The sequence below is a fragment of the Elgaria multicarinata genome, chromosome 7 (assembly GCF_023053635.1).
Source record: "Elgaria multicarinata webbii isolate HBS135686 ecotype San Diego chromosome 7, rElgMul1.1.pri, whole genome shotgun sequence".
In the NCBI taxonomy this organism is placed as follows: domain Eukaryota; kingdom Metazoa; phylum Chordata; class Lepidosauria; order Squamata; family Anguidae; genus Elgaria; species Elgaria multicarinata.
This window is the reverse complement of record NC_086177.1, coordinates 108878752-108902805: the sequence shown is the minus strand read 5'-3', so window position 1 is coordinate 108902805 and position 24054 is coordinate 108878752. Positions and strand designations below refer to the sequence as shown.

The 24054-nt window shown below is 42.7% G+C and overlaps 1 protein-coding gene across 3 annotated transcripts in view; it reads right to left on the bottom strand.

The window, feature by feature from the left end:
- The window catches only part of DENND3 (DENN domain containing 3), a 66123-nt gene that overhangs the window by 2917 nt on the left and 39152 nt on the right, over positions 1–24054 (bottom strand). For 2 of the 3 annotated variants that reach the window (XM_063131173.1, XM_063131175.1), the window contains 14 exons: positions 22562–22717; positions 20751–20847; positions 17856–17959; positions 16542–16723; positions 14076–14597; positions 12376–12638; positions 10684–10854; positions 8990–9119; positions 8526–8633; positions 7435–7571; positions 4983–5143; positions 3669–3802; positions 960–1078; positions 703–840 (listed from right to left, as the gene is read on the bottom strand). In XM_063131173.1, coding sequence (XP_062987243.1) covers positions 703–840; positions 960–1078; positions 3669–3802; positions 4983–5143; positions 7435–7571; positions 8526–8633; positions 8990–9119; positions 10684–10854; positions 12376–12638; positions 14076–14597; positions 16542–16723; positions 17856–17959; positions 20751–20847; positions 22562–22717 — 2422 coding nt within the window. Of the gene's footprint in view, positions 1–702; positions 841–959; positions 1079–3668; positions 3803–4982; positions 5144–7434; positions 7572–8525; positions 8634–8989; positions 9120–10683; positions 10855–12375; positions 12639–14075; positions 14598–16541; positions 16724–17855; positions 17960–20750; positions 20848–22561; positions 22718–24054 lie in introns of those variants that run through there. The other variant, XM_063131174.1, reaches the window with a different exon arrangement.

Sequence of the window (24054 nt, the reverse complement as noted above, 5' to 3'; positions counted from 1 at the left end):
GGGGCGGCAGGGGGGTGCTAAGAGGCAAAGGGGTGGCAGGGGGGTGCTCAAGGTGGTCCTTTCCGAGAAGCGCCTCTCCAGAAGGTCTTAAAACCCAGGGACATTTTTATGGGAGAAGATAGCTTGGTCCCAAGCCATATAGGGGAAGAATCCATACATGTATTAATACCGTTTAAGAAGAGTCCTTTTAACGGTGAATTGAAATGTTTCAAAAGCACCAAAACGCTAATGAAGAGACATACCATGCTTGGTGTGCCCCGCCACGCCGGCTGCAAAACAGAGGCGCTCGCGCTCTTTTCTCTCCCTCCCTCAGCAAGCCTGCGGCAGGTGCTTCCCATTTAAAGGGGCCGCGTGCAGGGGGCACTGGGCATGAGTTTGTGGAACCAAGGGGGCGGTTACCTGAAAAAGTTTTAACACTTAATTTTAACTTAAATTTAAATTTTACTGTTCTAACTCTGTATTTTAATCTTAAATCAATTTTGCTGGGTAGTTTTATCCTGGTTGTGCTTTTTATACTGTATTTTGTATTTGTGTTTTTAACCTGTTGGTTGTTTTATTATGGTTTTAATTTTTGTGAACCGCCCAGAGAGCTTCGGCTATTGGGCAGTATAAAAATGTAATAAATAAATAAATAAACCACTGGTTTAAAGAGATCTCTACATCCTAGCCAACAGAAGCAGTGTTCCTGTGTGCTTGGCTTACCTGGTTTTTAACCTTCATCATACATGTGATCTCTGAACAGTCTTGCAGGCTTATCTTCTGAGAGGGTTTAGAGAGATCAGTCATATTCCAGATATACAGTTCGGTGCTCCCAGAACATGATGCCCACACCTGCTCCCTCTAAGGCAAAAGGTAAGAGAAAGCAAGAAGCATCTTTTTTTAATACAGAAAATGCTTTAGCATATTCTTAAGTAAAGATTGCAACTGTCAATTTACAATTATAATTTTCTATAAAATACCTCGGGGAACAACTGGAAACAGAATAAGGACACAGGGAGATCTCTTGCATTTTCTTCCATTTTTACCTTTTGCCGAACAACCCCATTTGTTGTGACTACAAGGATACAGCTTCCTACACCTTCAAACAAACACACACAAAGCTTTTAGTATATGAGATCATCAAAACAAACTGAGACAATACTGCATGAATCCTATACGCAAGATGTACACAGTGCTTTTTCTAACCTTAGCATGCATGGCTTTAATATTTCTAATGTGGAATAAGTTAGGATTCTTTTTACAGGAGGACACAAAGGGCTCCCCCAGGAAGAGTGGAAATATGAAGAAATATGTTGTTGGCATGTGTGTGTGGGGGGGTGCCAATTTGGTCTGCAGCACATTTACAGGTTTCTTTATATTCCAGTGCTGCCCTCTTCACATTCAGTGTTGAGGGGGGCCAGGAATGCCAGTACTATCATTGAGCTCATATACACTGTGATGGAACCACTAGGTTTGACTCAACGATTCCCCAGCTGGAGAAGGGGGGTCTGGCTCAGCCAGCCCAGACACACGCCCCTTCGCTGCCGCTTTTTAACCCTTTGGGAGTCTAGGTTCTCAAGGAACGACACCACGCAGGAGATAGGGACCAAACACTTTTATTCTTCACACAAACACACTTCCGTAAGGGTCCACACATTAAGGTGACACGTAAGAGGTTTGGGGTAAAAACACGGGCAAAGAAATGACACACTCCGGACAGCAGGGACTAATACCTCCACCTTCCCCTTTACATACTCAAACCAATTGGATTCGCACTCACTCCCCACTAACCACCCACCAGGCGTAACTCCGGCAAGGTGCCTTGCCCACTTGTACCCAAACCTATTCTAAAACAAAACAAACACTTAACACTGCGACTCAACCTCTGTTGCTCACTTCAACTCGGCTATCCGCCACTCAAACTAGACTCCTTCCCTCGGTGCCACGCGGAGTTCCGCCATCCAGCCAGCCCAGCCTGGATGCTCCTTACTTACACATGCATGTACCGGACTCCAACACCCACAGGGAAGAGACCGGACCTTTGGGTGCCCAAGCTTTTATCTCATTCTGGGACCCCCTTGGTCACCAAACCCATCCTGACCAATTGAAACGCCCTAGCAACCCACACCTCACCCGAAGGGAGGGGCATGCTTCTCAGACATTGCACAGCTGCAACTTATTACTCTCTCCCTGGGTACCAGCCCGGGGAGGCATTATCAGATGCCAGGCGCTTCTCGCAAAAGCGTGGCCTTGTCATTTAGCTTGCTACTCCCTTCTGAACATAAAGAAACCGATCTCCTTCTCTCCGGGATAAAGCAAAGATGTTTTCTTAAAGGGACCATGGGCCCAGCCCATGACATACACCAAGCAGATATTCCACAATGAAAGTGGTATGAAAGCGGTATATAAAAGGCAGGAGCCACACTAATGCTTTGTAGTGGTACTGAACTGCACTGATGTCTATTGGGACCCATTGACAGATACCATATAATGTTTTCATGCCACTTTCATAGAATTATACTCTGCTTGGTGTAGTGTAGATGTGTCATTCAGCCCCAACAGTTGTCAGTGCATTACCGCTATAAAGCAGTGGTGTGGCTCCTGCCTTTTATTTACCGCTTTCATACCACTTTCGTAATGGAATATCCTACTTGGTGTAGATGAGCCCATTCTCTTACTACTGTATCTGACCGTATTTGATAATGTTCATGAGCCCCCAGGAGGGATTTCTTCTTATTTTATTTATTATTTAAGCATTTTTATCCCGCCATTCAGCCAAAAAAGGCTCTCACGGCGGCTCACAAAAATATTTCTTGACAGTCCCTGGCCACAGGCTTACAATCTAAAAAACATGACACAACAGGAAAGGGGATTGGGAGGGAGGAGGAGGGGGAAAAGAAAAGCAAATTCAGGCACCACATTCTTAGTTTCAAAGCTCAGCAGTGACAGCTGACAGTTGGTAGCAGGAGGAAGGGGGCTGTGAGCTGGACCCAGGCACGATGGAGAGGTGCCTGGCTGCTGCTTCCTCCCTCACAGGTGGCCTCTGCAGAGACAGTTGGCAGGGGGCTCTGAGCTGGAGCTGGACCCAAGCATGATGGAGAGGTGCCTGGCTGCTGCTTCCTCCCTCACAAGTGGCCTCTGCAGAGACAGTTGGCAGCAGGAGGGAGGGGGCTCTGAGCTACAGCTGGACCCAGGCATGATGGAGAGGTGCCTGGCTGCTACTTCCTCCCTCACTGGTGGCCTCTGCAGAGACAGTTGGCAGCAGGAGGGAGGGGGCTCTGAGCTGGAGCTGGACCCAGGCACGATGGAGAGGTGCCTGGCTGCTGCTTCCTCCCTCACTGGTGGCCTCTGCAGAGACAGTTGGCAGCAGGAGGGAGGGGGCTCTGAGCTGGAGCTGGACCCAGGCATGATGGAGAAATGCCTCAAGCAAAGTACTTAACCCACACAGTTGCATTTACAACGTTCAAATAATCTCCAGAGGGGAAAAAATAACCAAGTGCTTAACAGGTTTAGCAACTACAATTAAAGGAGGACAATTTGTAAAGAATAAAAACAAGCCATGGGTGAACTTTTTCTTCATTTTAAATCCTATTATTTTCATTAAAGCATACTTTAGATAAGCACACACACACAGGAGGAGAGACAGAGACGCAGACAGACAGAGAGAGAGAAAGAGAGAAGATACTTACAGCACCAAAGTCGGTTATTGTAGAATTTGATAGCAGTTAGTGTTTCACACTGCAGCTGAAATCTGCGGTTCACTTTTAAGGTGCTGATGTTCCAAGCAATCACTGTCCCATCTAAGCTGCACGAATATGCCTCACTGCCCATGTGCAAAGATGTTACAACATTGTGTTACAAAACAGAAATCTACACAAAAACCAGTACAGTGGACAAAGTCAAAATGTGAAATCATCACCACTGTGTCTTCAATGCAATTCTGGACAATGCGTGAATGGGACAGTAGGCTGTCTTAAAGATTCAGACTCTAAAAGACAAATCAAACATATTTTACATTTTCTCGTTTCTAAGCTTCCTTGTTATTTTGAAAGCTTGAGAGCCTCCTCCCTGGCTTACAAGGTCCAAAGGCAAAAGGAGATCCATCACATCTCCCAACGTGCCAGAATTGCTTCGTGAAAAGATGAGGACCGTGCAGCTGGTTTGTGGCTACTGTGGCATCAAAAAATGAAGACAACTTGCTCACTAGTTTGTGGCCTGGCACCTAGAACCATTCTTGGCAAATGCTACGATAATTATGTCAGACGTAACTACTCTGACGTAGCTACAGTCCTCTAGCCCAGAGCTTCCCAAGCTTTTCATGTTGGTGACACACTTTTTAGACATGCATCATTTCGCGACACACTAATTCAGTTTTACTAGCAAACCGGAGGTTAAACTAACCCCTTATAAGAGATACGGACACATACATAAATTGTAATGACGAAATGTATGGGGACACAACGTATCTCATGAAAACCTTTCATTTATATTTTTTAAATATATGGTTTGCAAGATAATAACATACATTTCCAAGACTTTTCACATTGAACCAATTTTGTCGAGCTGCAATCGAGCGGCGGTTGAGACGGTGTTCTATCAAAAAAACTGGACCCATGGAATTTCTCGAATTTCCAGGTGCAGCCGCGTCACAGGAAGTGACACGGAATCAGCTGTTTCGACCCGATTATGCATACTGCGCATGCGCAGTACCTGTATGATCCCTCGACTGTGGTGTGCATACATGGATACAACGGAAGGGGAATATACTAGTGCACCATACTAATCGGCACCTTTGCTGCGTAAAAATTAATGCAAGTTGGTATTGCTTATTTCACATAGACTCAGAGGTTTCTCATTACGTTCACGTGACACACCTACACACTGCAGCTGACACACTAACATGTCGCGACACACAGTTTGGAAAACTCTGCTCTAGCCCGTGATAGGATGCAAGCAGCCCTTGACCCTGAACAACAGGCCCGCCCACGCTGTACTCAACTGACCTGGACACGTTGTCTTTGTCCTCCACAATGATGTCCACAACTTCAAAGCGATGGTCATTCAGTTGCTTATTGCAAGACATGCTATGTGTATTGATTAAATAGATGATGGAATCTTGAGAACCGATCCAGACTTGACTTTGTTCTGCCATTACCATACATGTCTGCATTTTCAAAAGAAAAGAGAAATCAAGAAGACTAAATAATATAATATGGAAGATCTGAATATCATACCTAAAAGTTAAACTCCAATTATCAACCAGACTTGTGGGATGTGAATTGGGGATAAAACTTATTTCAGTATATTAAATACTAATAAGTAGCTGGAAAAGTTTGATGTAACTGTACATTTACTGTACACTTGCTTCTTTTAAAATCTATTTTAAAGTGTTTTATTCTGTTTTTATTTTATCTTGAACACAGCTCCGAAATTTTAAATGGGGAGCAGTATTATAAATATTGTAAATAAATAGATAATAAACCGGAAGGGCTCTCCAAAGCAGGACTCAACTGTAACGGATGTCAGGGTCTACCTGACGTCCCTGCAAGGCAGGCTCCTGTACCAAACATCCTAGACTCCCAGGCAACCCGCCTCTCTAGCCCTGTCCACAACCGGGAGGAGCCAGATGTTCCAGGAATAAAGCACAAACACACATTAGGGACCAAAGCAAGTTTATTAACACAACTAAGACTAACATGTAAGGCTTTGGTTGGTAAAAGCTAAGCAAAGGGGAAGGGGAAAGGTTGGGGAAGGGAGTGGGGGAAAAGGGGTGAGAGAGGAAGCTGAGGAAAAGAAGCTAGCAATTACCCCAATAAAACCATCAGTCATTCCACCACCCAGCCGCAGCGGCGGCTGACCTTGTCCAAGACACCCCAACACTTAAAACGTAAGAAAAACCTAACTGACTCCAAGCAGTCCCCCCTGACTACCTGGACCTGATCTTGTCTTGACACGTGTGTCATCCAGCAAAGAAGATGGAAACCCTTCCACTTTATCCCTTTTCGGCCACCTGGCCCCATGATCCATCCCAACCAAACAATGCCCTTCCCGGGCCTCTGGCAACCCCTCCCAACAGGAGCGAGGCCCACATTCTTTCCCACAGCTGAAACGAGTTGACTTCTAAGCACTTCTGATAATCCCCCAGGTGCTACAGGGCGAGTTGGAAATGCCAGGCAAAGAGGACCTTGGCAGGCGCGCCCAGCTCCTTCCCTCCCACCCGAGCCTGGGACAGCGAAGCTCAGGCCACAATAATACACACATTCTGGCAGATACAAAAAGGCAACATTGAATTAAAGCCAAACCCAGGCATATCAGACCCCTTGTCCTTCACATCAACGGTTTTTTAACAGCCATTTTTTTCTGAAAGAAAGCCGAGTGTTCTCCAGAGATGAAACTTCAGTTAATCATAAGTTGTACACACAACTGTGTTTTAATATGAGCCTTTTAGATGGGTAGTTCCTATAACAAACATTGTTCCATTAGGAAGGGAGAGGCATCTATCTCTGGGCATCTATCTACTTGGGACCAGGATACCTGAGAGAGCGCCTTCTCCCTTACCAACCTGCCCGGTCACTGAGGTCATCCGAGGGCCTGCTCCTGGTGGTTCCACATAGATCCTTCCTCTGATTGGAGTCCACCAGGGGAAGAGCCTTCAGCGTGGTGGCCCCCCTCCTGTGGAATTCCCTGCCTCTGGAGGTCAGAGAGGCGCCAACTTTGTACTCCTTTTGGCGCCTCCTGAAAACATCTTTATTCCAAGAAGCCTTTCTTTAACATGCAGCCTTGGATTTCTTTTTCTTTTTCTTTTTTTGCTTCTTTTAAACTTTGTTTTAACTGTTTTATTCTATTTTCATTTTATCTTGTACACCGCTCCGAAATTTTTCAATGGGGAGCGGTATATAAATATTCTAAATAAATAAATAAATAAATAAATAATCTATCTCAACTGAATGAAGATCTATACCCTTTCCCACATCTGCCATGTACAATGATGCAGCACTTTTAAGTTGTGTGAAAGCCCACAAGCAGGATATAAATATGACCGGGCTGAAACAATATTTTGCATTTCTCTGTTCATTCTAAGAGAGTCACTCCAACTCCGCACACTTGTGCTTCTCCACCTACCTAGAATCTGTCTCTATCTCTCTAAGAAGCCTGAAGCATCCCAAACAGTAGCAAAGGAAAGAATAAGAGACCACCAGCTAACTAACATTCACTTGCCAAGCAAGAAGGCTGGTTGTTTTCCTTCTGCCTCCTCTTCAACATATAGCATATCTGGCCAGAATTAATATAAATAGTGGAGAAATAGAGGCAAAAGATGAAAACAAGAGACACATCTACTAACAGAAACAAGATGGAAGATTCAGAAAGAGACAAAACGTCTGAGCGTATTTCAGTAATCTTTTTTATACTAGTAAATAAGGATTCTGTGATATCTCCACAGTAAATGTTGCTTACCAGCTTAGAGTTCCCCACTTTAAAACAGTGTTGTCTAGACCATGTAGATGCATCGAACACAACAACCTTCCCCTCAGTCAAAGCACACCATAATTTCGGATGGGCGTCTCCATGCCTCTCTGCTGGGTCAAGCTGCCCTAAGTATTCGAAGGACAAAGTAGTGGCACACTTGATAACAAATGCATTTGCTTCCATTCCCAGGTAACGTGCCAGTCCCAGTTTGCAAGCCAGGTGACTGGGGAAACACCAGCAGTAGTTTCGATGCCTCAGAGTGAATATTGCTAATGCCTCCCTCAACTGTTATGTCTTGACTATGAAGAATTTTGCTCAAGAGCCTCTCCTTATCTTAGAAAGCTTAGTCCATATAGCCAAGCCTAACAGGAACTTGGCACCAGAGCAATGACTCCTGAACTATTCCGCCTTGTATCATTTCACCCATTCCTGGAGAAGGTTATAAATGGTTAGTAGCCCTGATGGCTATGTGCTACCTCCAGTATCAGAGGCAGTGACCCTGTATACCCCAGTTGCTGGGGAACATGGGTGGGAGGGTGCTGTTGCACCATGTCCTGCTTGTTCATCCCTGGCCAATGGCTGGTGGGCCACTGTGTGACTAGAGTGCTGGTCTGGGTGGACCCTTGTTCTGATCCAGCAGGGCTCTTCTTATGTTCTTCTGGATTGAACGTTGACGTTGGAGTGGAGCTATTCAGGCAGATTTCGGCTGCACATCAGGGAAAACCTCCTGTCAGAGCAGTCAGACAACAGAACCAATGGCCTAGGGAGGTGATGGGCTGTCCACCACTGGGACAGAGCAGACTCTGGACAGGCATCTGTCAGGAATGCTTTAAACTGGATTCCTACTCTCAGCAAGGGAGTGGCTTCAATGACCCCTTCCAACTCTAGGTTTCCATGCGTCATATCTCCACACCCACACCCCAGCCATGAAGCTCACTGGATGGCCTTGGGCATGTCTGTATTTGCCACACTTTCCACAGTTGTTAAGAAGCTGGCATACGCCCATCCTTACATTTGGGTGTGTGTGTAATGCCCCCTCCAATCCCAACTGCTCCCTGCCCTCCAGGAGTCCAGTTTACCTGGTGTATAAAGCAAGACTTCCACTGCTTGTGGAAACGTTTCACCGGCTGATGGATTGATCTTGTGTTTCAATGTCTCTGCTGTTGTTTTGGGGACCATCATGGGCACTGAAGCAAAGCAGACGAACACACTTTCCGAGTTACAATATGGCAATAAAAAAGAAAATGTACCCAAACGCCTGAAAGCATAGAAGCAAGTCGCAGAAAAGAAAAGAAAAAAGGGGGTTTCATTTGGAAGCAGTCAGAATAGCTACACAACTGCTCTTGGCATCCTACTCCTCACGCTATAGGCCTGGTTGCACCCCAAGTGTGACAGACGGTATCCAGGCTCCTAGGTATTCCTGGGCTTGACGGCCTGCACAGGTGCATTGTGGGAGCTGCATCAGGACAGCTGAGTTGTGGATTAACATTCTTAGACATAGAGCAAGGGCCAGCTGGAGCATTTAAGCCATAACTCAGCTCACCTTCATTCTTCATCTTGTCAAAATAAGATAGTTTGGAAGCAGCATAAATTATTTTGGAAGACTGCAACGCGCCTACGACTGCATCCATTAGAAGAACGTTGGTAAGCGCTTGCTGAATGTACTGGGGATCCTGAGAGTATAAAAAACAACAACACAGAAGAACAAAATTATGATTTCAAATTGCATTGTACTTTCTGCGCCTACAAAAAAAGGCCCATCTTCTATATTTCCCAGCAATATGTTTGAAGCCCTTTTGGCTCTGACATGTCTTTAGCAGGGAATATTCTATATATCATATTCCCAAATTCAAACATGAAATGAAACTTTTGTTTATTGAACTATAAATCCTTGTTCTTGGAGTGGAGGAGCCCTTCCTTCAAGACCCTTTAAAAAGGCAATTGCAATGAAATTCTTGAATATCTAATAAATAAATTCATTGATTAGACTATTCTTCTCCCAACCTGGTGGCCTCCAAATGTGTTAGTCCAGCACTCACATAATTTCCAGCCAAGGAGTTATGGGAGCTGTAGTCCAACACATCTCAAGGGCACCATTATTATTATTATTTATTTATATAGCACCATCGATGTACATGGTGCTGTACAGATAACACAGTAAATAGCAAGACCCTGCCGCATAGGCTTACAATCTAATAAAGTTGTAGTAAACAATAAGGAGGGAAAGAGAATGCAAACAGGCACAGGGAAGTGTAAACAGGCACCGGGAAGGGTGAAGCTAACAGTATAGAGTCAGAACAAACTCAAAGTTTAAAAGCTATAGGGAAAAGAAAAGTTTTTAGCTGAGTTTTAAAAGCTGTGATTGAGTTGGTAGTTCTCAAGTGTTCTGGAAGAGCATTCCAGGCATGAGGGGCAGCAGAGGAAAATGGACGAAGCCGAGCAAGGGAAGAAGGCTGGATTCAACCCAGAAAGTATAACTTGATCTAATTCCCCCATTATTTTAAAATACTGATACAAAATGTCTGGAGCCTAACCAATCACCAGAAATGACATCTAGTTTGAGAGTCAGAGAGAGAGAGTCAGAGAGAGAGAGAGTCAGAGAGAGAGGGGGGTACTTTGCAGAAGAACACCAGAAACCTTTAAACAAAATCCAAAAGTTTCTTGGAGTCCTATGAAGATAGCTCCCTGGAAAACTAAACCATCCATAGATCTTACACAGACCAATCCTACTGTGCTTTATTTTCCTCTCTCCCCCTTTCGTCTATGTGTTTTCTATATATTATTCGTAATATAATGCTTGTGAACTGCCCAGAGAGTTTCGGCTATTGGGCGGTATAAAAATGTAATAAATAAAAAATAAATATTACTCGTGATGGGCTAGGTGTGCTAAATTAGGGGGAAATTAAAGGGTAAAGGGAATTAAGGAATAAGTCACATGCATGCTACAAGGAAGGATTAGGAGGGGCACCTGTATATATGTTAAACCTTCTCAACAGGTGCTCAAAATGCACATATAGACAATTTCAAGCACATTAATGAAGAGTATCATGTTTTGCAACAATGGACTGATGCCTTAGTGAACGAGTCACTTTGCTTCTTTAATTATTAATCTTGACTTATAGTTGAAAAGGGTATCTAAGACATGAGCCTAAAAATTAAAAAAAATGTGGCGAAAGTCTACAAAGTACGTTTTTAACAATTAAGACATATGTCAGCTGCTAATACAAAGGGCCAGACCTTGTGATCATCAGCCATCTTCTTCCCAGCCCACATTTCTTTCACCATCAGGTGCCAAAGATCACACTCAGATTTAAGATTTGCTTCAAAAACTTCCTTTTTCGACATGACTTTTATCTTTAGAGTGGGAATCCGGAGCAGAAGAAAAGTGACCGTAGTACTCTTCACTTCCTGGAAAGGGGATGAGGTGGAGGAGAAGAGAGAGAAGGAGAGAGAGAGAGAGAGAGATGAGAAGTTAACAGAGAAATGAGGAGAGAACTTAGCGACGGGGCGGTATAGAAATGTAATTAACAACATTAATGTAGGGAAAAATACTCCTGGTCCCTCCTTCCACCCACCCCCCGTCCACAGCCTCAAACCCTAACTGCATCTTTTCAATTCCCTATACTGTTCAGTATATACTATACTGTATATATATATACTATACTGTATATACTGTATATATATACTATATACTATATATTCTCTATACTGTACAGTCAACAGTGTGATATGGCTGCAAGAAAGGCAAATGCTATTTTGGGCTGCATTAATAGAAGTATAGCTTCCAAATCACGTGAGGTACTGGTTCCTCTCTATTCAGCCCTGGTCAGGCCTCATCTAGAGTATTGCGTCCAGTTCTGGGCTCCACAATTCAAGAAGGACACAGACAAGCTGGAGCGTGCTCAGAGGAGGGCAACCAGGATGATCAGAGGTCTGGAAACAAAGCCCTATGAAGAACTAGGCATGTTTAGCCTGGAGAAGAGAAGATTGAGGGGAGACATGATAGCACTCTTCAAATACTTAAAAGGTTGTCACACAGAGGAGGGCCAGGATCTCTTCTCGATCCTCCCAGAGTGCAGCACATGGAATAACGGGCTCAAGTTACAGGAAGTCAGATTCCGGCTGGACCTCAGGAAAAACTTCCTGACTGTTAGAGCAGTACGACAATGGAATCAGTTGCCTGGGGAGGTTGTGGGCTCTCCCACACTAGAGGCCTTCAAGAGGCAGCTGGACAACCATCTGTCAAGGATGCTTTAGGGTGGATTCCTGCATTGAGCAGGGGGTTGGACTCGATGGCTGTAGGCCCCTTCCAACTCTGCTATTCTACAATTCTATGATTCTCCTTTTATAGAGGCTTGCTTTTGCTTTTATTTAGATGGGGGCGTGTTTAAAGGACAATAAAGCCCCCTGGGTTCTTTATGTATTTCATGGGATAATATTAAAAATGTCTGCTCTCATTTCAAGGCAAATCAGAGGAAGATTCCTGCATTGAGCTGGGGGTTGGACTTGATGGCCTTATAGGCCCCTTCCAACTCTACTATTCTATGATTCTATGAAGATTTCTAGTCCTGATTTGCACGCGAATCCGAAAATGTGAGACCAGGCATTTCCAGTGCTGTCCGCAGTGCTGAACAAATCACCAAACATGCCCCAGGTTTTGCTGTAATGCAGTTGACAATAAATGAAATTGACCACCATTCAAACTAATCCCAAAGGCCGAGGTGTTGCACAAGATTATAATGACCATTTTAGTTACTGGATGTCTAAAAATAATTATCTCAGACACCTACATCAGCCCCAACTCATAGAAATATCTATTTCTAAGACTTTCTAGAGGCCCAAGACTAGGATCCATGTCAGTCCCAAATCTGCAATCATGCAATAAACATCTTTAAAATCAGACTATTTAGATATTTATGTCACTCTCACCTCTATATCTCTGAAAGTTGCAATGTTTTCATAGCCAGGCCGAACTCCTTCAGTCAAAAGGAACAAGCGCTTCTGAGTCATTGCTATTTTTCCAACTCCTTTGTTAGTTTTAACAGAATTCGATAACTTGTAGACACATTCATTTTTGTCTAAATGCTCTATTACAGTGGGTGGCAAGTTTACGTCTTGAGCCTCTGCTTCCGTTTCCTTCCAGTAGTTGTAAAAGTCTTTAAACGTTTCTGGATCTATTTGTTTCTGTTGTCCTTAAAATTAAGGAACCATATATCCTGTTAACATTTCTACACAACCTGTGTGTTAAAGGGTTAGGTGAGTCCCTGAGAAAAGGCATCTAGTGTGAGCTGCCAGGTATAATTCTAGGAGGCATTTGGATATACAAAATTTCAAAACAGGACTGGAAATTACTAGAATTCCTGGGCACTAGAACAAAAAAATGGAAGCCAGAGAGAGAACTGGGATCATTCCAGCCACATTTCAGGGCCAGACTAGTTGAGACAGAAGGAGCCAATGCTGATGGAACTTAAACTCTCCCTGCCTTATCTCCTAGGGCTGTCACACAGGCACCTTTCTCCCAGACTAGATAACAGAAGTGAGCCAGACTGGAAGGAAAATGCCTGAGGTGAGTGAGTGTAGCACAGATGGCGGAAGAGAATTTAGCTGCCCTCACCAGCCGGCCTGTCTTGATGTTAAAAGCAGACATACACACACTATCCATTGCTTTATATGCAAACATGACAAACTTATGAACAAACGTGGCTATATCCCTTGTATCTAGTTTGACCCTCAGAATCAGAATTCCTTTGCTTTTTCTCTGCATTCTGGAGGCTTAGGGGGGGTTGCTCAAAATAGCAGAGCCAGTATATTTGTAAAGTATATAGCAGAGAAAGGAAAAGGCACAAACACATGGGCAACAGTAATTTAAGAAGGAGGTCTGTACACAAAAACTTGATTATAAAAAATATATACACAAAAATCAAGAAATAAAAAACACAAAAGATGTGATACTTAGGGAATGGGAAAGAAATCAATTGGAAGGATTTTTTAAGTCATTCACTCAGCTACCTTTGTCAGCATATAGAGAAGACACATTTAAGCTTAAGCATTCCTACTTTGGGAATTTTATATTGAAAAAGTAATATAAAGGTACCTTAATTATACAAATCAAAGTCCATGTCCTCACCTTCTGATAATAGTTTTACATAGCCAGAGCATGACACACCAACTTAATCACTAAGCAGTCAAACCAGACACACAACAAGTACTCATAGCAAGTACACACATACATACACACACACACACACACACACTGTGGCCTGGTTAAGGCAACACGCTAAACCATGCTGCTTAACCACAAAATGGTTTACGGAATGCATTGACTTTAATGCATTCCATTAACCATTTTGTGGTTAAGCAGCATGGTTTAGTGTGTTGTCTGAACCAGGCCACACACACACACACAATTCAGATGGTGGTACCATTCTGCCTATCAACAGCTGCCTTTGCTTGTGCACCCGTTTCTCAACAAGCACTCATTCACATCCTGTTGACGACCAACGTACCAGGGCAAAGGACAAGTTTATGTAAAAAGAAACAGCCATATTCAGGACAGGAAAGGAAAATAATCATGAAATATGCCGATGAACTTATACGTGTGAGCATATCTTCCTATTATTCCTGCTTACCTACTGTTAATGCATCAAACAGCCGATGTATAGTGTCAGTATCTTTGACTATCCCAGATTCCTGAATGCGCTTCACAAAGTCACCCAGCTGCATGTGAGTTTTGGGCAACGCGAAGTTTTTCACATGGTCATCCACTTTGGTTATTTCCCTTTGCTTATCCATCACTTGACTTATCAGCCTCTTCAGTTCTGGCTTCTGGTCTGCTTGGGAACGGTCAGAAGGAGGAAGTGTTTCCACCATTTTCCTCACAAGGTCAGTGGGGAATATCCTTATGTCTGTCTTGTACAGATTTTGGAAGTCCGAAAGAGCATTTAGAAGCTTTCCTTGCATCAAACCAATCAGTCCCCTAAGATAGAAATACCTTGCCAGAAGTGCAGAGTTATCAGGAGAAACAATAGTGATAGCTCTGCTGAGATGGCTGATGAAGTCAATGTAGTAAGAGTAGACACACTGGCCCACCAGAGGAAAGTGGATTTCTGGGATCTTGAAAGTGCTCACTGATTTAGAGACCACACTTGCAGCTAGAAAATGAGAAGACAAAGCTGTTTGCAATAAAACTCCAAAGGCCATTGAATATTGCTGTATCCTTACTACGCTCTGGTTTCACTCACTTTAAGAAGGCTTCCTTATATTTCTACATATTTCCTCTTCTAAAAAAGACTACAAAGATTGGCAGGAACTCTGCAGTAGGATAAATTGGCTTCCAAGGTCCGAGGCTCATGGGTTAAGCAACAAAATGCAATCCAAGCACTTACTCCTAACAGCAATGGAAAAGACACTGAAGCTGATCTTTAAAAAATGTTATGTGGGTGGCAAGTGAGCTCCTAAGGAAAGAGAGGGCGCAAATGGGAAAGAGAAATTATAGGCCTGACAAGGAACCCCAAATTACTCGAAAGATGGAAATCCTAACTATTAGACAAGACTGACTTGAGCCCATCCTGAAAGAATAATCTGAGATTCTGATATATGTGACTGCTGTGAGGAATGTGAAAATACAGTTCTGCAATGTATTCTCAGTAGGGCTGTGCACCCACCCCCCGAACCTCCTTGGAGGCTGGCTCGGAGCCCCCAAAGCAGCCCTGGTTTGGCTTAGGGGTGCTTCAGGGGTTGCCCGACCTGCCTCGGCGCAGAAGCCGAGGCAAGATTCGGGCCCTCCGAGGCGACTCGGACTTTTCTGAGTGCCGGGCTGAGCAGTCGGCACCCAGAAAAGTCTTCCCTGATCTCCTTACCTGCTGCCTCCACCATCACATTCTTGCTTCTGGAGGCTTCTAGTGCCGCTGACGCAAATGTCAGGAAGTAGCCTACTTCCAGTCATTTGCGTTGGGGCACCGGAAGCCGCAAGAAGGTGACAGCAGATGGCAGCAGGCAAGGGACCTGCCGAGGGCCGGCTCCGAAGCTCTGAGGCAGCTGGAGGCTTCGGGCTGCCTCGGGCATCACCAGAACCACATCAGAATAGAGCCAAGGCGGGCCGAATCAGTCCACCTTGGCTCGGACTCAGGGCCTTGGTCCGAGGCAGAGAACAGCCCTAATTCTCAGGATTTAGTTCAGTAACGGCTGTCAGACTGCTTTAACAAGAAGTTGTTCACTACATTCCTGTCCTATTTCCGGGACATGGCCATCAGCACCCAATTCTTCAGGTGGCAAAGTAGCAAGTATGCATCTGCTCTTGTGTCTCACCACACTGAAATGAGTAGTTCCTAAAACACTGATACACAATACTCTGATAGACTGCATGCTCCATGCAGCTTTCGTACTAGGCTGACAGATTGACAAAGCTGGGGACCAATAGACTAGTCCCCTTCCTTGGGGTTCCTCCCTCTGGCATAATAGCACATGATGTCACTTCTTCCTCTCCTCCAACCCTGAGAAGGATACTAGAACTGTGTAAGCTTCGGGCCTTGGATTCAGAAATCCAAATCACAGAGGCCATTTTAGGAGGGATCCACCATTTCATTGCACAGCCCTAGGCCTCCCATACAGCCTACACTTCCCAGCATCCAGTGCCTGGGAGGGCTCTATGTACCAGGGCCCAGAAGCAGCAGGAATACCGGAAGTAGCTGTCGCCATCGCCGCCTCCCCCGAGGCGGGCGGGCGGCCATCACGCATGGGAGACGGCGATGGCAACAGCTACTTCCGGTATTCCTGCTGCTTCTGGGCCCTGGTACATACCGCCCTCCCAGGCACTGGGAGGTGTAGGCTGTATGGGGGGGCCTAGGGCTGTGCAATAAAATGGCGGATCCGTCCCAAAATGGCCTCTGTGATTCGGATTTCCGAATCAGAGGCCCGAAGCTTGCACAGACCTAATGGATACACAATAAAAGCTGCAGGCTGAACCATTTTGTTTGTCTTCCATTACAGCCAAGACGGTTTTTGCCCCTTGATTCATGGAAGCTTCACAGTTAAGGTTTGCACTAGAATCAGTTAAGCAACAACTACAATAGTCACAGTTCCCTTTTCCCTCTTACCATGCTTAGTGTTTATATTCCGAAAAGATGAATTCCTAGTTGGACCATCCTTCAGCTTGATATCTTGCAGATTAGGCAAACTCATTCCCATACGCTTGCTGATCATATACTGAGGGTTAAATCTTTTTGTAGCCATTTTCTCCATGGTTAGCCTCCTTGGGCTATCAAACATCGAACTTAATCTAAAGGAAACGACATCTGTATTATTTTTAACCTGTGTGTTATATATGGAAATCAAAGGATTATTGGATCTAAGCCCTGACAATGCCCACAAGTAGTATAATTAACAAAATAAATCCATGTTCTCTAGAACGTGAGTGAGGAGCTCTTTCCAGACCTTTCCCCCAAACTCTTCCCTATATGATTCTAATGTAGTTCTCTGCAGTTATAAGGTCTAGAAACTTAAGCCCTATTCAGGCATTATGCCAAATAGAGAACAAGCGACATGTGGGAAGATGGACAGGGCTGGTCCCGAGCCTCCCCCATGTTGAGTGGGGAAATCTGCAGGGTGCTTCTACTCACAACGGCTTGGATGCAAGTAAAAGCCCCCAGATGAATGGAACCTCTTCTTTATCAGGGTCCCCAACTGTGGAAACGGTTCTACTCATCACCAAGAGAATGTGAGTAGAAGACTGCTGAAAACCTCCTCATTCAAGACAGGAAGGTTGTGGGGCTTAGAGGGCAGGACGGGCATCAATAAGGATGTTGGGGACCAGGGCGGCATGTGCAGCCCCATCCCTCTGATGCATGTTGCTTGCACCCTATTCGGCATAATGACTCAGTAGGACTATGGCACAGTTTTTAAAATGCTAAGTTCTATGCTCAGTATCAAATTCAGGTGTGGCTTAGCGAACTTGCGAATATCCAGAATTTGCAAAGCCCAAACTGTGATGTAACTTGGCCTGTGTTTTGTCCCACAAAGACATAGAATCATAGAATAGTAGAGTTGGAAGGGGGCTCTAAGGCCATTGAGTCCAACCCCCTGCTCAATGCAAGAATCCACCCTAAAGCATCCCTGACAGATGGTTGTCCAACTGCCTCTTGAATGCCTCTAGTGTGGGAGAGCCCCCAACCTCCCCAGGTAACTGATTCCATTGTCGTACTGCTCTAACAGTCAGGAAGTTTTTCCTGATGTCCAGCCGGAATCCGGCTTCCTGTAACTTGAGCACGTTATTCCAATCCACAGAACTATGTGGCCAACTGGTTGCATATATTTTAAATCATGCTTCATGAGGACGTTATGTGCTCAGCACAAAAACATCATTTGCTCTGTGCTTTCACGTAGGCAAGAAAATACAGCAAAAAAAGCTTTACCTATCTTCTTCAGTTTGAGTGCTCATCTCTAGGCGGGCAAAAGCATCCATCCTTCTGTTAAGGCGAGCTTTAAGAAAAGAATGGAACATATACGTCTCCAATACCTGCAAAGCACAATAAGGAAAGCAGCATTGATATTCTGACAGACTCAGAGAGATGTAAAAATTTCCAGAAAGTTTGAAGCTAGGGGGAGGCGGGGTCAGAAAAATTGAGATTTCGGGGAGATTTGAAAAATATACAGTACCTATTATATTTTAGCACTCTTTACAGATCTAAAGCCATTTTGTTACCTTAGGGACATAAAATGCATCAGGCATTACTTGGCTTGCTCATAAAATTATAATAATTAAAGGTATTTAGATGTAAACTCAGTAAATGCATAACTATTGCTTGAATGAACTATACTTTTAAATGTAATATATCAAACATGACGATTTTATGAGCAAATCAAGTTATACACAAGACACTTTAGCTTCCTATATTATGACTGACCAGAGTGAACATTGGCAAGTAGTCCCTGACAAACTAGGTGGGAAGGCACCAAAGCATTGTGCAGACTGAAAGAGGGAACCTTCCAAGCGTCTGAATACAAAAACACTGCTAAGATGGACAACCGTTATGTCTTTTATTCAAAGCCCGACGCGTTTCGAGTTATAAAAAAAAACTTTCTCAAGAACACTTCTTTTTCCAAGACACTTCTTTTTTGCAGTAGTATCCCTGGAAGGATTATTTATTTATTTATTTATTTCATTTACATACCGCCCCATAGCCAAAGCTCTCTGGGCAGTCTACAAAAGTTAAAAACGGTGAACATTAAAAACAAATACACAAAAAGTTAAAAGCATAAAAACAGCAATATCATTTAAAACAACTACTCTTTGGTCAGTTTAAAAACTCAGCAAATGTTGTTAACTGCCTGGGAGGAGAGAAACGTCTTAATCTGGAGCCGAAAAGATAACAATATTGGTGCCAGGTGAGCCTCGTTGGGGAGATCATTCCACAATTGGGGGGCCACCACCGAAAAGGCCCTCTCCCTTGTTGCCGTCCTCCGAGCTTCCCTCGGAGTAGGCACTTGGAGAAGGACCTTAGATGTTGAGCAGAGTGTACGGGTAGGTTCATGTCGGGAGAAGCGTTTCGTCAGGTATTGTGTCCCAAGCTGTGTAAGGCTTTGTGGGTCAAAACCAGTACCTTGAAGGATGTGTATTGTGCAACTCTGTTTTTTTACCTGGAAAAAGATGTGCCCTTGAGAAAGAGTTTTTATAACCTGAAACACAGCTGGCTTTGAATAAAAGTCATCATAGTTGTCCAACTAGCAGTGGTTTTGTGTTCACGCAAGTAGTCCCTGAAACATCTGAATTATCCTAAAAACCAGAAGAAGCAGGAGAGCCTTCTAATGTTGTTCATATGCACGTCTTTCTTTCTTTCCAGCTGTTCACAATTTTTTTAAAAAAAACACCCGCAGGTTTCTTCCTAGAAGTAGTCACATAGTCAAAACAACCCAAATTAATATCTTATAATGAACAGAATAATGCCACAACAAAGCATAACCAGAGTTGACTTTGTGCAGACATCACTGAGGGCAAGCAAAGCAGTCAATCAACAGTATTCACCCTCAGTCAATCAACAGTATTTATTTATTTGCTTTTAAGTTCACCGGAATACCAAAAAGCTAAAATCAAAGGGGTAAACAGAAAGGATGTTTTATTCAATGAGAAAAATCCCAACACATTTCAGACCACACATAGGTCCTTCTTCAAGCAGTGATCCTCAGATTTTTCACTTCAGTTCTTGACTTTTTTTTTTAATGGATCATCCTTATATTAAGAATTTTGTACAAGTCTGCTTTGTCAAGATTTTTTTATTTATTTAAGGGTTAGGGTTCAGCCAAAAAAGGCTCTCATGGCGGCTTACAAAAGTATTTCTTGACGAATAAATGAAATAAATAAAGATGAATCTAATCTAACTAATTCTCTCTTTATTCTCAGATTTTCTTTTCTAGCTGTGTTCACCCACTAGGTGGCACATATTTTCAGCCAAATGGATAATGCAACAGTAGCTGCATTTATTAAGGCCTCCTAAAATTCTGTCACAGGAACATCAATTTCACTTTAGAAATGTTTTAAGTCACGCTGCAAGCTTTTCTATCCATTTTCAAACAACAGTAACATCTTATGTTCAGTTGATGATGCCAAACATCACTTTCCCTTGCAATGATAGATGCTGAGATAAATACCTGTATGTTTTAGTATGTACATCTGCCTTATGGGTCAATATCCAAGACTTAGCACAGGTGCACACTGTATCTAGCAGCAAACACTTATTTATTATATTTATACTTTGCCTTTTTAGCCAAGTTTGGCTTCCCAAAGTGTTTATAATTAAAGTCCCCAGCAGGTACAGTATAACATAGATACATGGAGGTGTTTATCACAATCTCCTGGTCCCTAGCAGTACATGCCATAGGTCAGGCTTTTCCACCCAGACAGAGGGGCTGGGGGGTTGTGGGGGCAGAAAGATGCAGATGGACTCAAGGGCTACGTGATATAAAATTGCAACCCCACTGAAACAGCTTAACTGACGTTCTGCAGTATTTTATTGATCATTATTGGGGGACTAAGAAATATAACAAATAAATGCATGCATAAAATTATTAAATCCCCGAGGTAGCATTCTTCTTCCGTTATGCAATGTAAGATCAAATGATTTTTGTGAGACTAATGAATAAATAGGCAGAAACAAGGTTGCTATAAAACATTAGGATTCATGAATTTTCTGCAGGAGAACAGGTTAACAGAAACTACAGACTAAATCCAAAATATCTGAACTGTTCTTTAAAGTTCTAGTTATACTATTAACAACTAAAGTGACAGAATAATTAATATTCTGAAGACTTACCTTTCTGTAAAATGGCTGATCATTTACTGCTCTTGTTTTCATAAATTCTTCACTATTAAAAACCCTGTGTTCATAATTCAAATGGTCTTTCACCTCTCTATAAAAAAAAACCCAGATTATATTACTCAAGATGTAATAAATATATTTTTTCATTGGACTCATGGGTAGAAATATCCTAGCAGAAGCATAATACCCTTAATGCTAGTATAACCTTCTTTTGGAAGCCTTAAACAACACATTTTTTTCATATATGTGTTGTCGTAAATACAACGGAGAGCACTCTTCCTATATAAATGATGACATGGAAACACATACAAAGGCAGTTATCATGAAACAGTACAAGACAAGCAATCCAATGTTGGTAATATTTCTCTTTTCTCGTTAAATGTAAACAAGAGGTATATCAACAGGTCATTCTGAAGGCTGGGAAGTTTCTTTGACAGTATTTTATAAGCAGAATGAGTAATTCACTTAAAGTCTTATCACTACACTGGAGCTCATGAACGCTACAAGACAATATTCTTAAAACTCACAATTCTATATCCTGTCCACTGAGTAAAACCAGTGCCTGTTATTACGGTCTACATTCTAATAGAACAAATAAAACATAAATGTATATTCAGAAACCACCACAAGCCCTTTTTAAAACACAAATACTCTTAAGGCAAGAAGAATCTTACTGGAAAGCCAAAGGCCCATCAGATCCAGGGCTGGGTTTCAGCTTTAGCGCCTTGTAAGCCCACAAGCAGGGCATGCTGGCTATAATTAAAAACTGCTAAACATGAAGAATCCTTTCTAACATAGCTATAACGCTTACAGCCATTGCTAAATCTACTATGAACCAGTCTATTCCCTGTTTTTAAAGCCCTCTGTGCTAGTGCCTGTTATAGCGAGGTGGTTATCTGCAAGCAATAACTTATTGTTAATTATTGTATTACACACATCCCGATTTGCAAACAACAAATGCTTTCCTTTACTTTTACTTTCCTTTACTCCTGGATTCTGGAACATAGAGCAGGAGAAGAAAGAAAGACACTACTGGAAGAAGAAAAAAAGAACAAAGGGAAAGTTGGAAGAAAGCAGCAGCAAAAATCTCAAGCCCACTGTAAGAACGTTCACCCGGTTTACTCTATATTACTTTACGTTTTATAGAAAGTGCTGGTCAAATATTTATCCCAATAGAAATTCTTCACCTAGATCTTTAAATTATTATTATTATTATTATTAATTTCTATACTGCCCAATAGTCAAAGCTCTCTGGATGGTTTACAACAATTCATAAGATAATAAAATAAAGCATAAAAATATAAAAATACAAAATGTAAAACAAGTTAGACAAATAATAATACTGTATTTCTTCAATTCTAAGACACACTTTTCCCCCCATATAAACATCTCTAAAAATGGGGTGCGTCTTAGAATTGCGGGTGCGTTTATTATTTCTTAGAATCAAAGCTTTTTTTCTGTTGGTGGTACTGAAATTAATGTTCGTCTTACAATCGATGGCGTCTTAGAATTGAAGAAATACGGTAATAATAATAATAATAAATTATTTCTTACCCGCCTCGCCATCCTGATTGAGGCAGAGAACAACAATAAGTATAAAATATATAAAATATATAAAATACGTAAAATAACCCTCTTTGCCACTGAATGCCAGATTCAAAGCCTTAGTGATTTCTTTATCTAATCTAGTACAGAAGATAACAAGGTACAAAGATATCTCACAGGCAGAAAGGTAGAAAGCAAGTGCTACAGCTACAGGGATTTCCAGGATTGAGCATTATTACAAAGAATCTTTTGTCACCTACCTGAAGATATTGACTATTAACTGCAGAGTAATCTGCTGAATTTCAGAATTCAGCTTCTGTTGCCAATTTCTCCTACGCAACTGTATTTCACTAAGGTCGGTACAGGAATTAAAATGGCAGAGTTCTAGGTCATAGTGTAGCTGAAGGTTTTCAACCCTTTAGGGAGAGGAAGATGAAACACTTAATTCCTTCACATTATTGCATTTTGAAACAATGTCTACTTCCGTTTTTCGTAACTGTCACTTACTCATCCCACTAGTAAAATGGATCTCCACTCCAGTGTAGGAGTCAATCCTTCTCATCTTACTATCTCAATATGATTTTGGCCTCTGCCCAACGCGCACCCCTACCTTCCAGCACTAAGCAGAAAAACAGGCCAGCATATACTGCACCAATGTCTTTACATAAGACCAGGTGTGTGTTTTTTTACATAAAACCAATGCCACTCTCTTTACATAAAAGATCTAAGATCCGATGATGTTGGATTACTATAGCTCCAACATGCAATAAAGTGGGATTACCACTATATCGTTTTTCTTTTCCTGAACCTATTATTGGTTTCTTAAGCAAGAGAAAAGCCACTATTCTGACAAAGCGAATGGGTTTGCAGGACACGATAACCCATCACAGGCAACAAGCCATGGTAGGTTGTCATGTCATCGGAACCCAGACAGCTTCCTGCAGGGCAGCTTGTTTGAAGCCAATAAGACACCCTGACAACTCCATGGCTTGTTCTAAAGGTTGTTGTAGTGGAAAAGGGGACAAAAGCACCAATGACAATAGAAGAAAATGGGAGAGGTGTATTCTGGTGCTAAGTAAGGTTTAAAATTTTAATAATGATTTTTTCAATAAAAAATGATATGTAAATTCAAATAAGACAGATTGACACGTACGCTAGCTCTACGTTTTGGGCTCTCAGGGGCTTAACATGAGCGATAACAGGATCACTACCCAATTTGACATTCAGGCTAGTTAGCCCACGCCCTTATCTGAGATAAGTAGAAGCCGTTTATCCCTGACGTACATAGTTAGTATCTTTTACAGTTTAAACAGTCCTCCGGAGGATAATACAGAAAAAGAGATTCTACATTTTTTGGTTAAACAAATTTTGACGACGATACAGGTCAGTCTTTGTTATGTTTGTGTCTGTGGGAGCGCAGAGAACTAGGAGAAACTGGCAGCTAAGAACTAACGGGCTCAAGTTAAAGGAAGCCAGATTCCAGCTGGACATCAGGAAAAACTTCCTGACTGTTAGAGCAGTACGACAATGGAATAAGTTACCTAGGGAGGTTGTGGGCTCTCCCACACTAGAGGCCTTCAAGAGGCAGCTGGACAACCATCTGTCAGGGATGCTTTAGGGTGGATTCCTGCATTGAGCAGGGGGTTGGACTTGATGGCCTTGTAGGCCCCTTCCAACTCTGCTATTCTATGATACTATTTATTAAGGGAAGCTTTTTTCATTTGGCAAGTACATAACCTATGGGCCGGGGAGT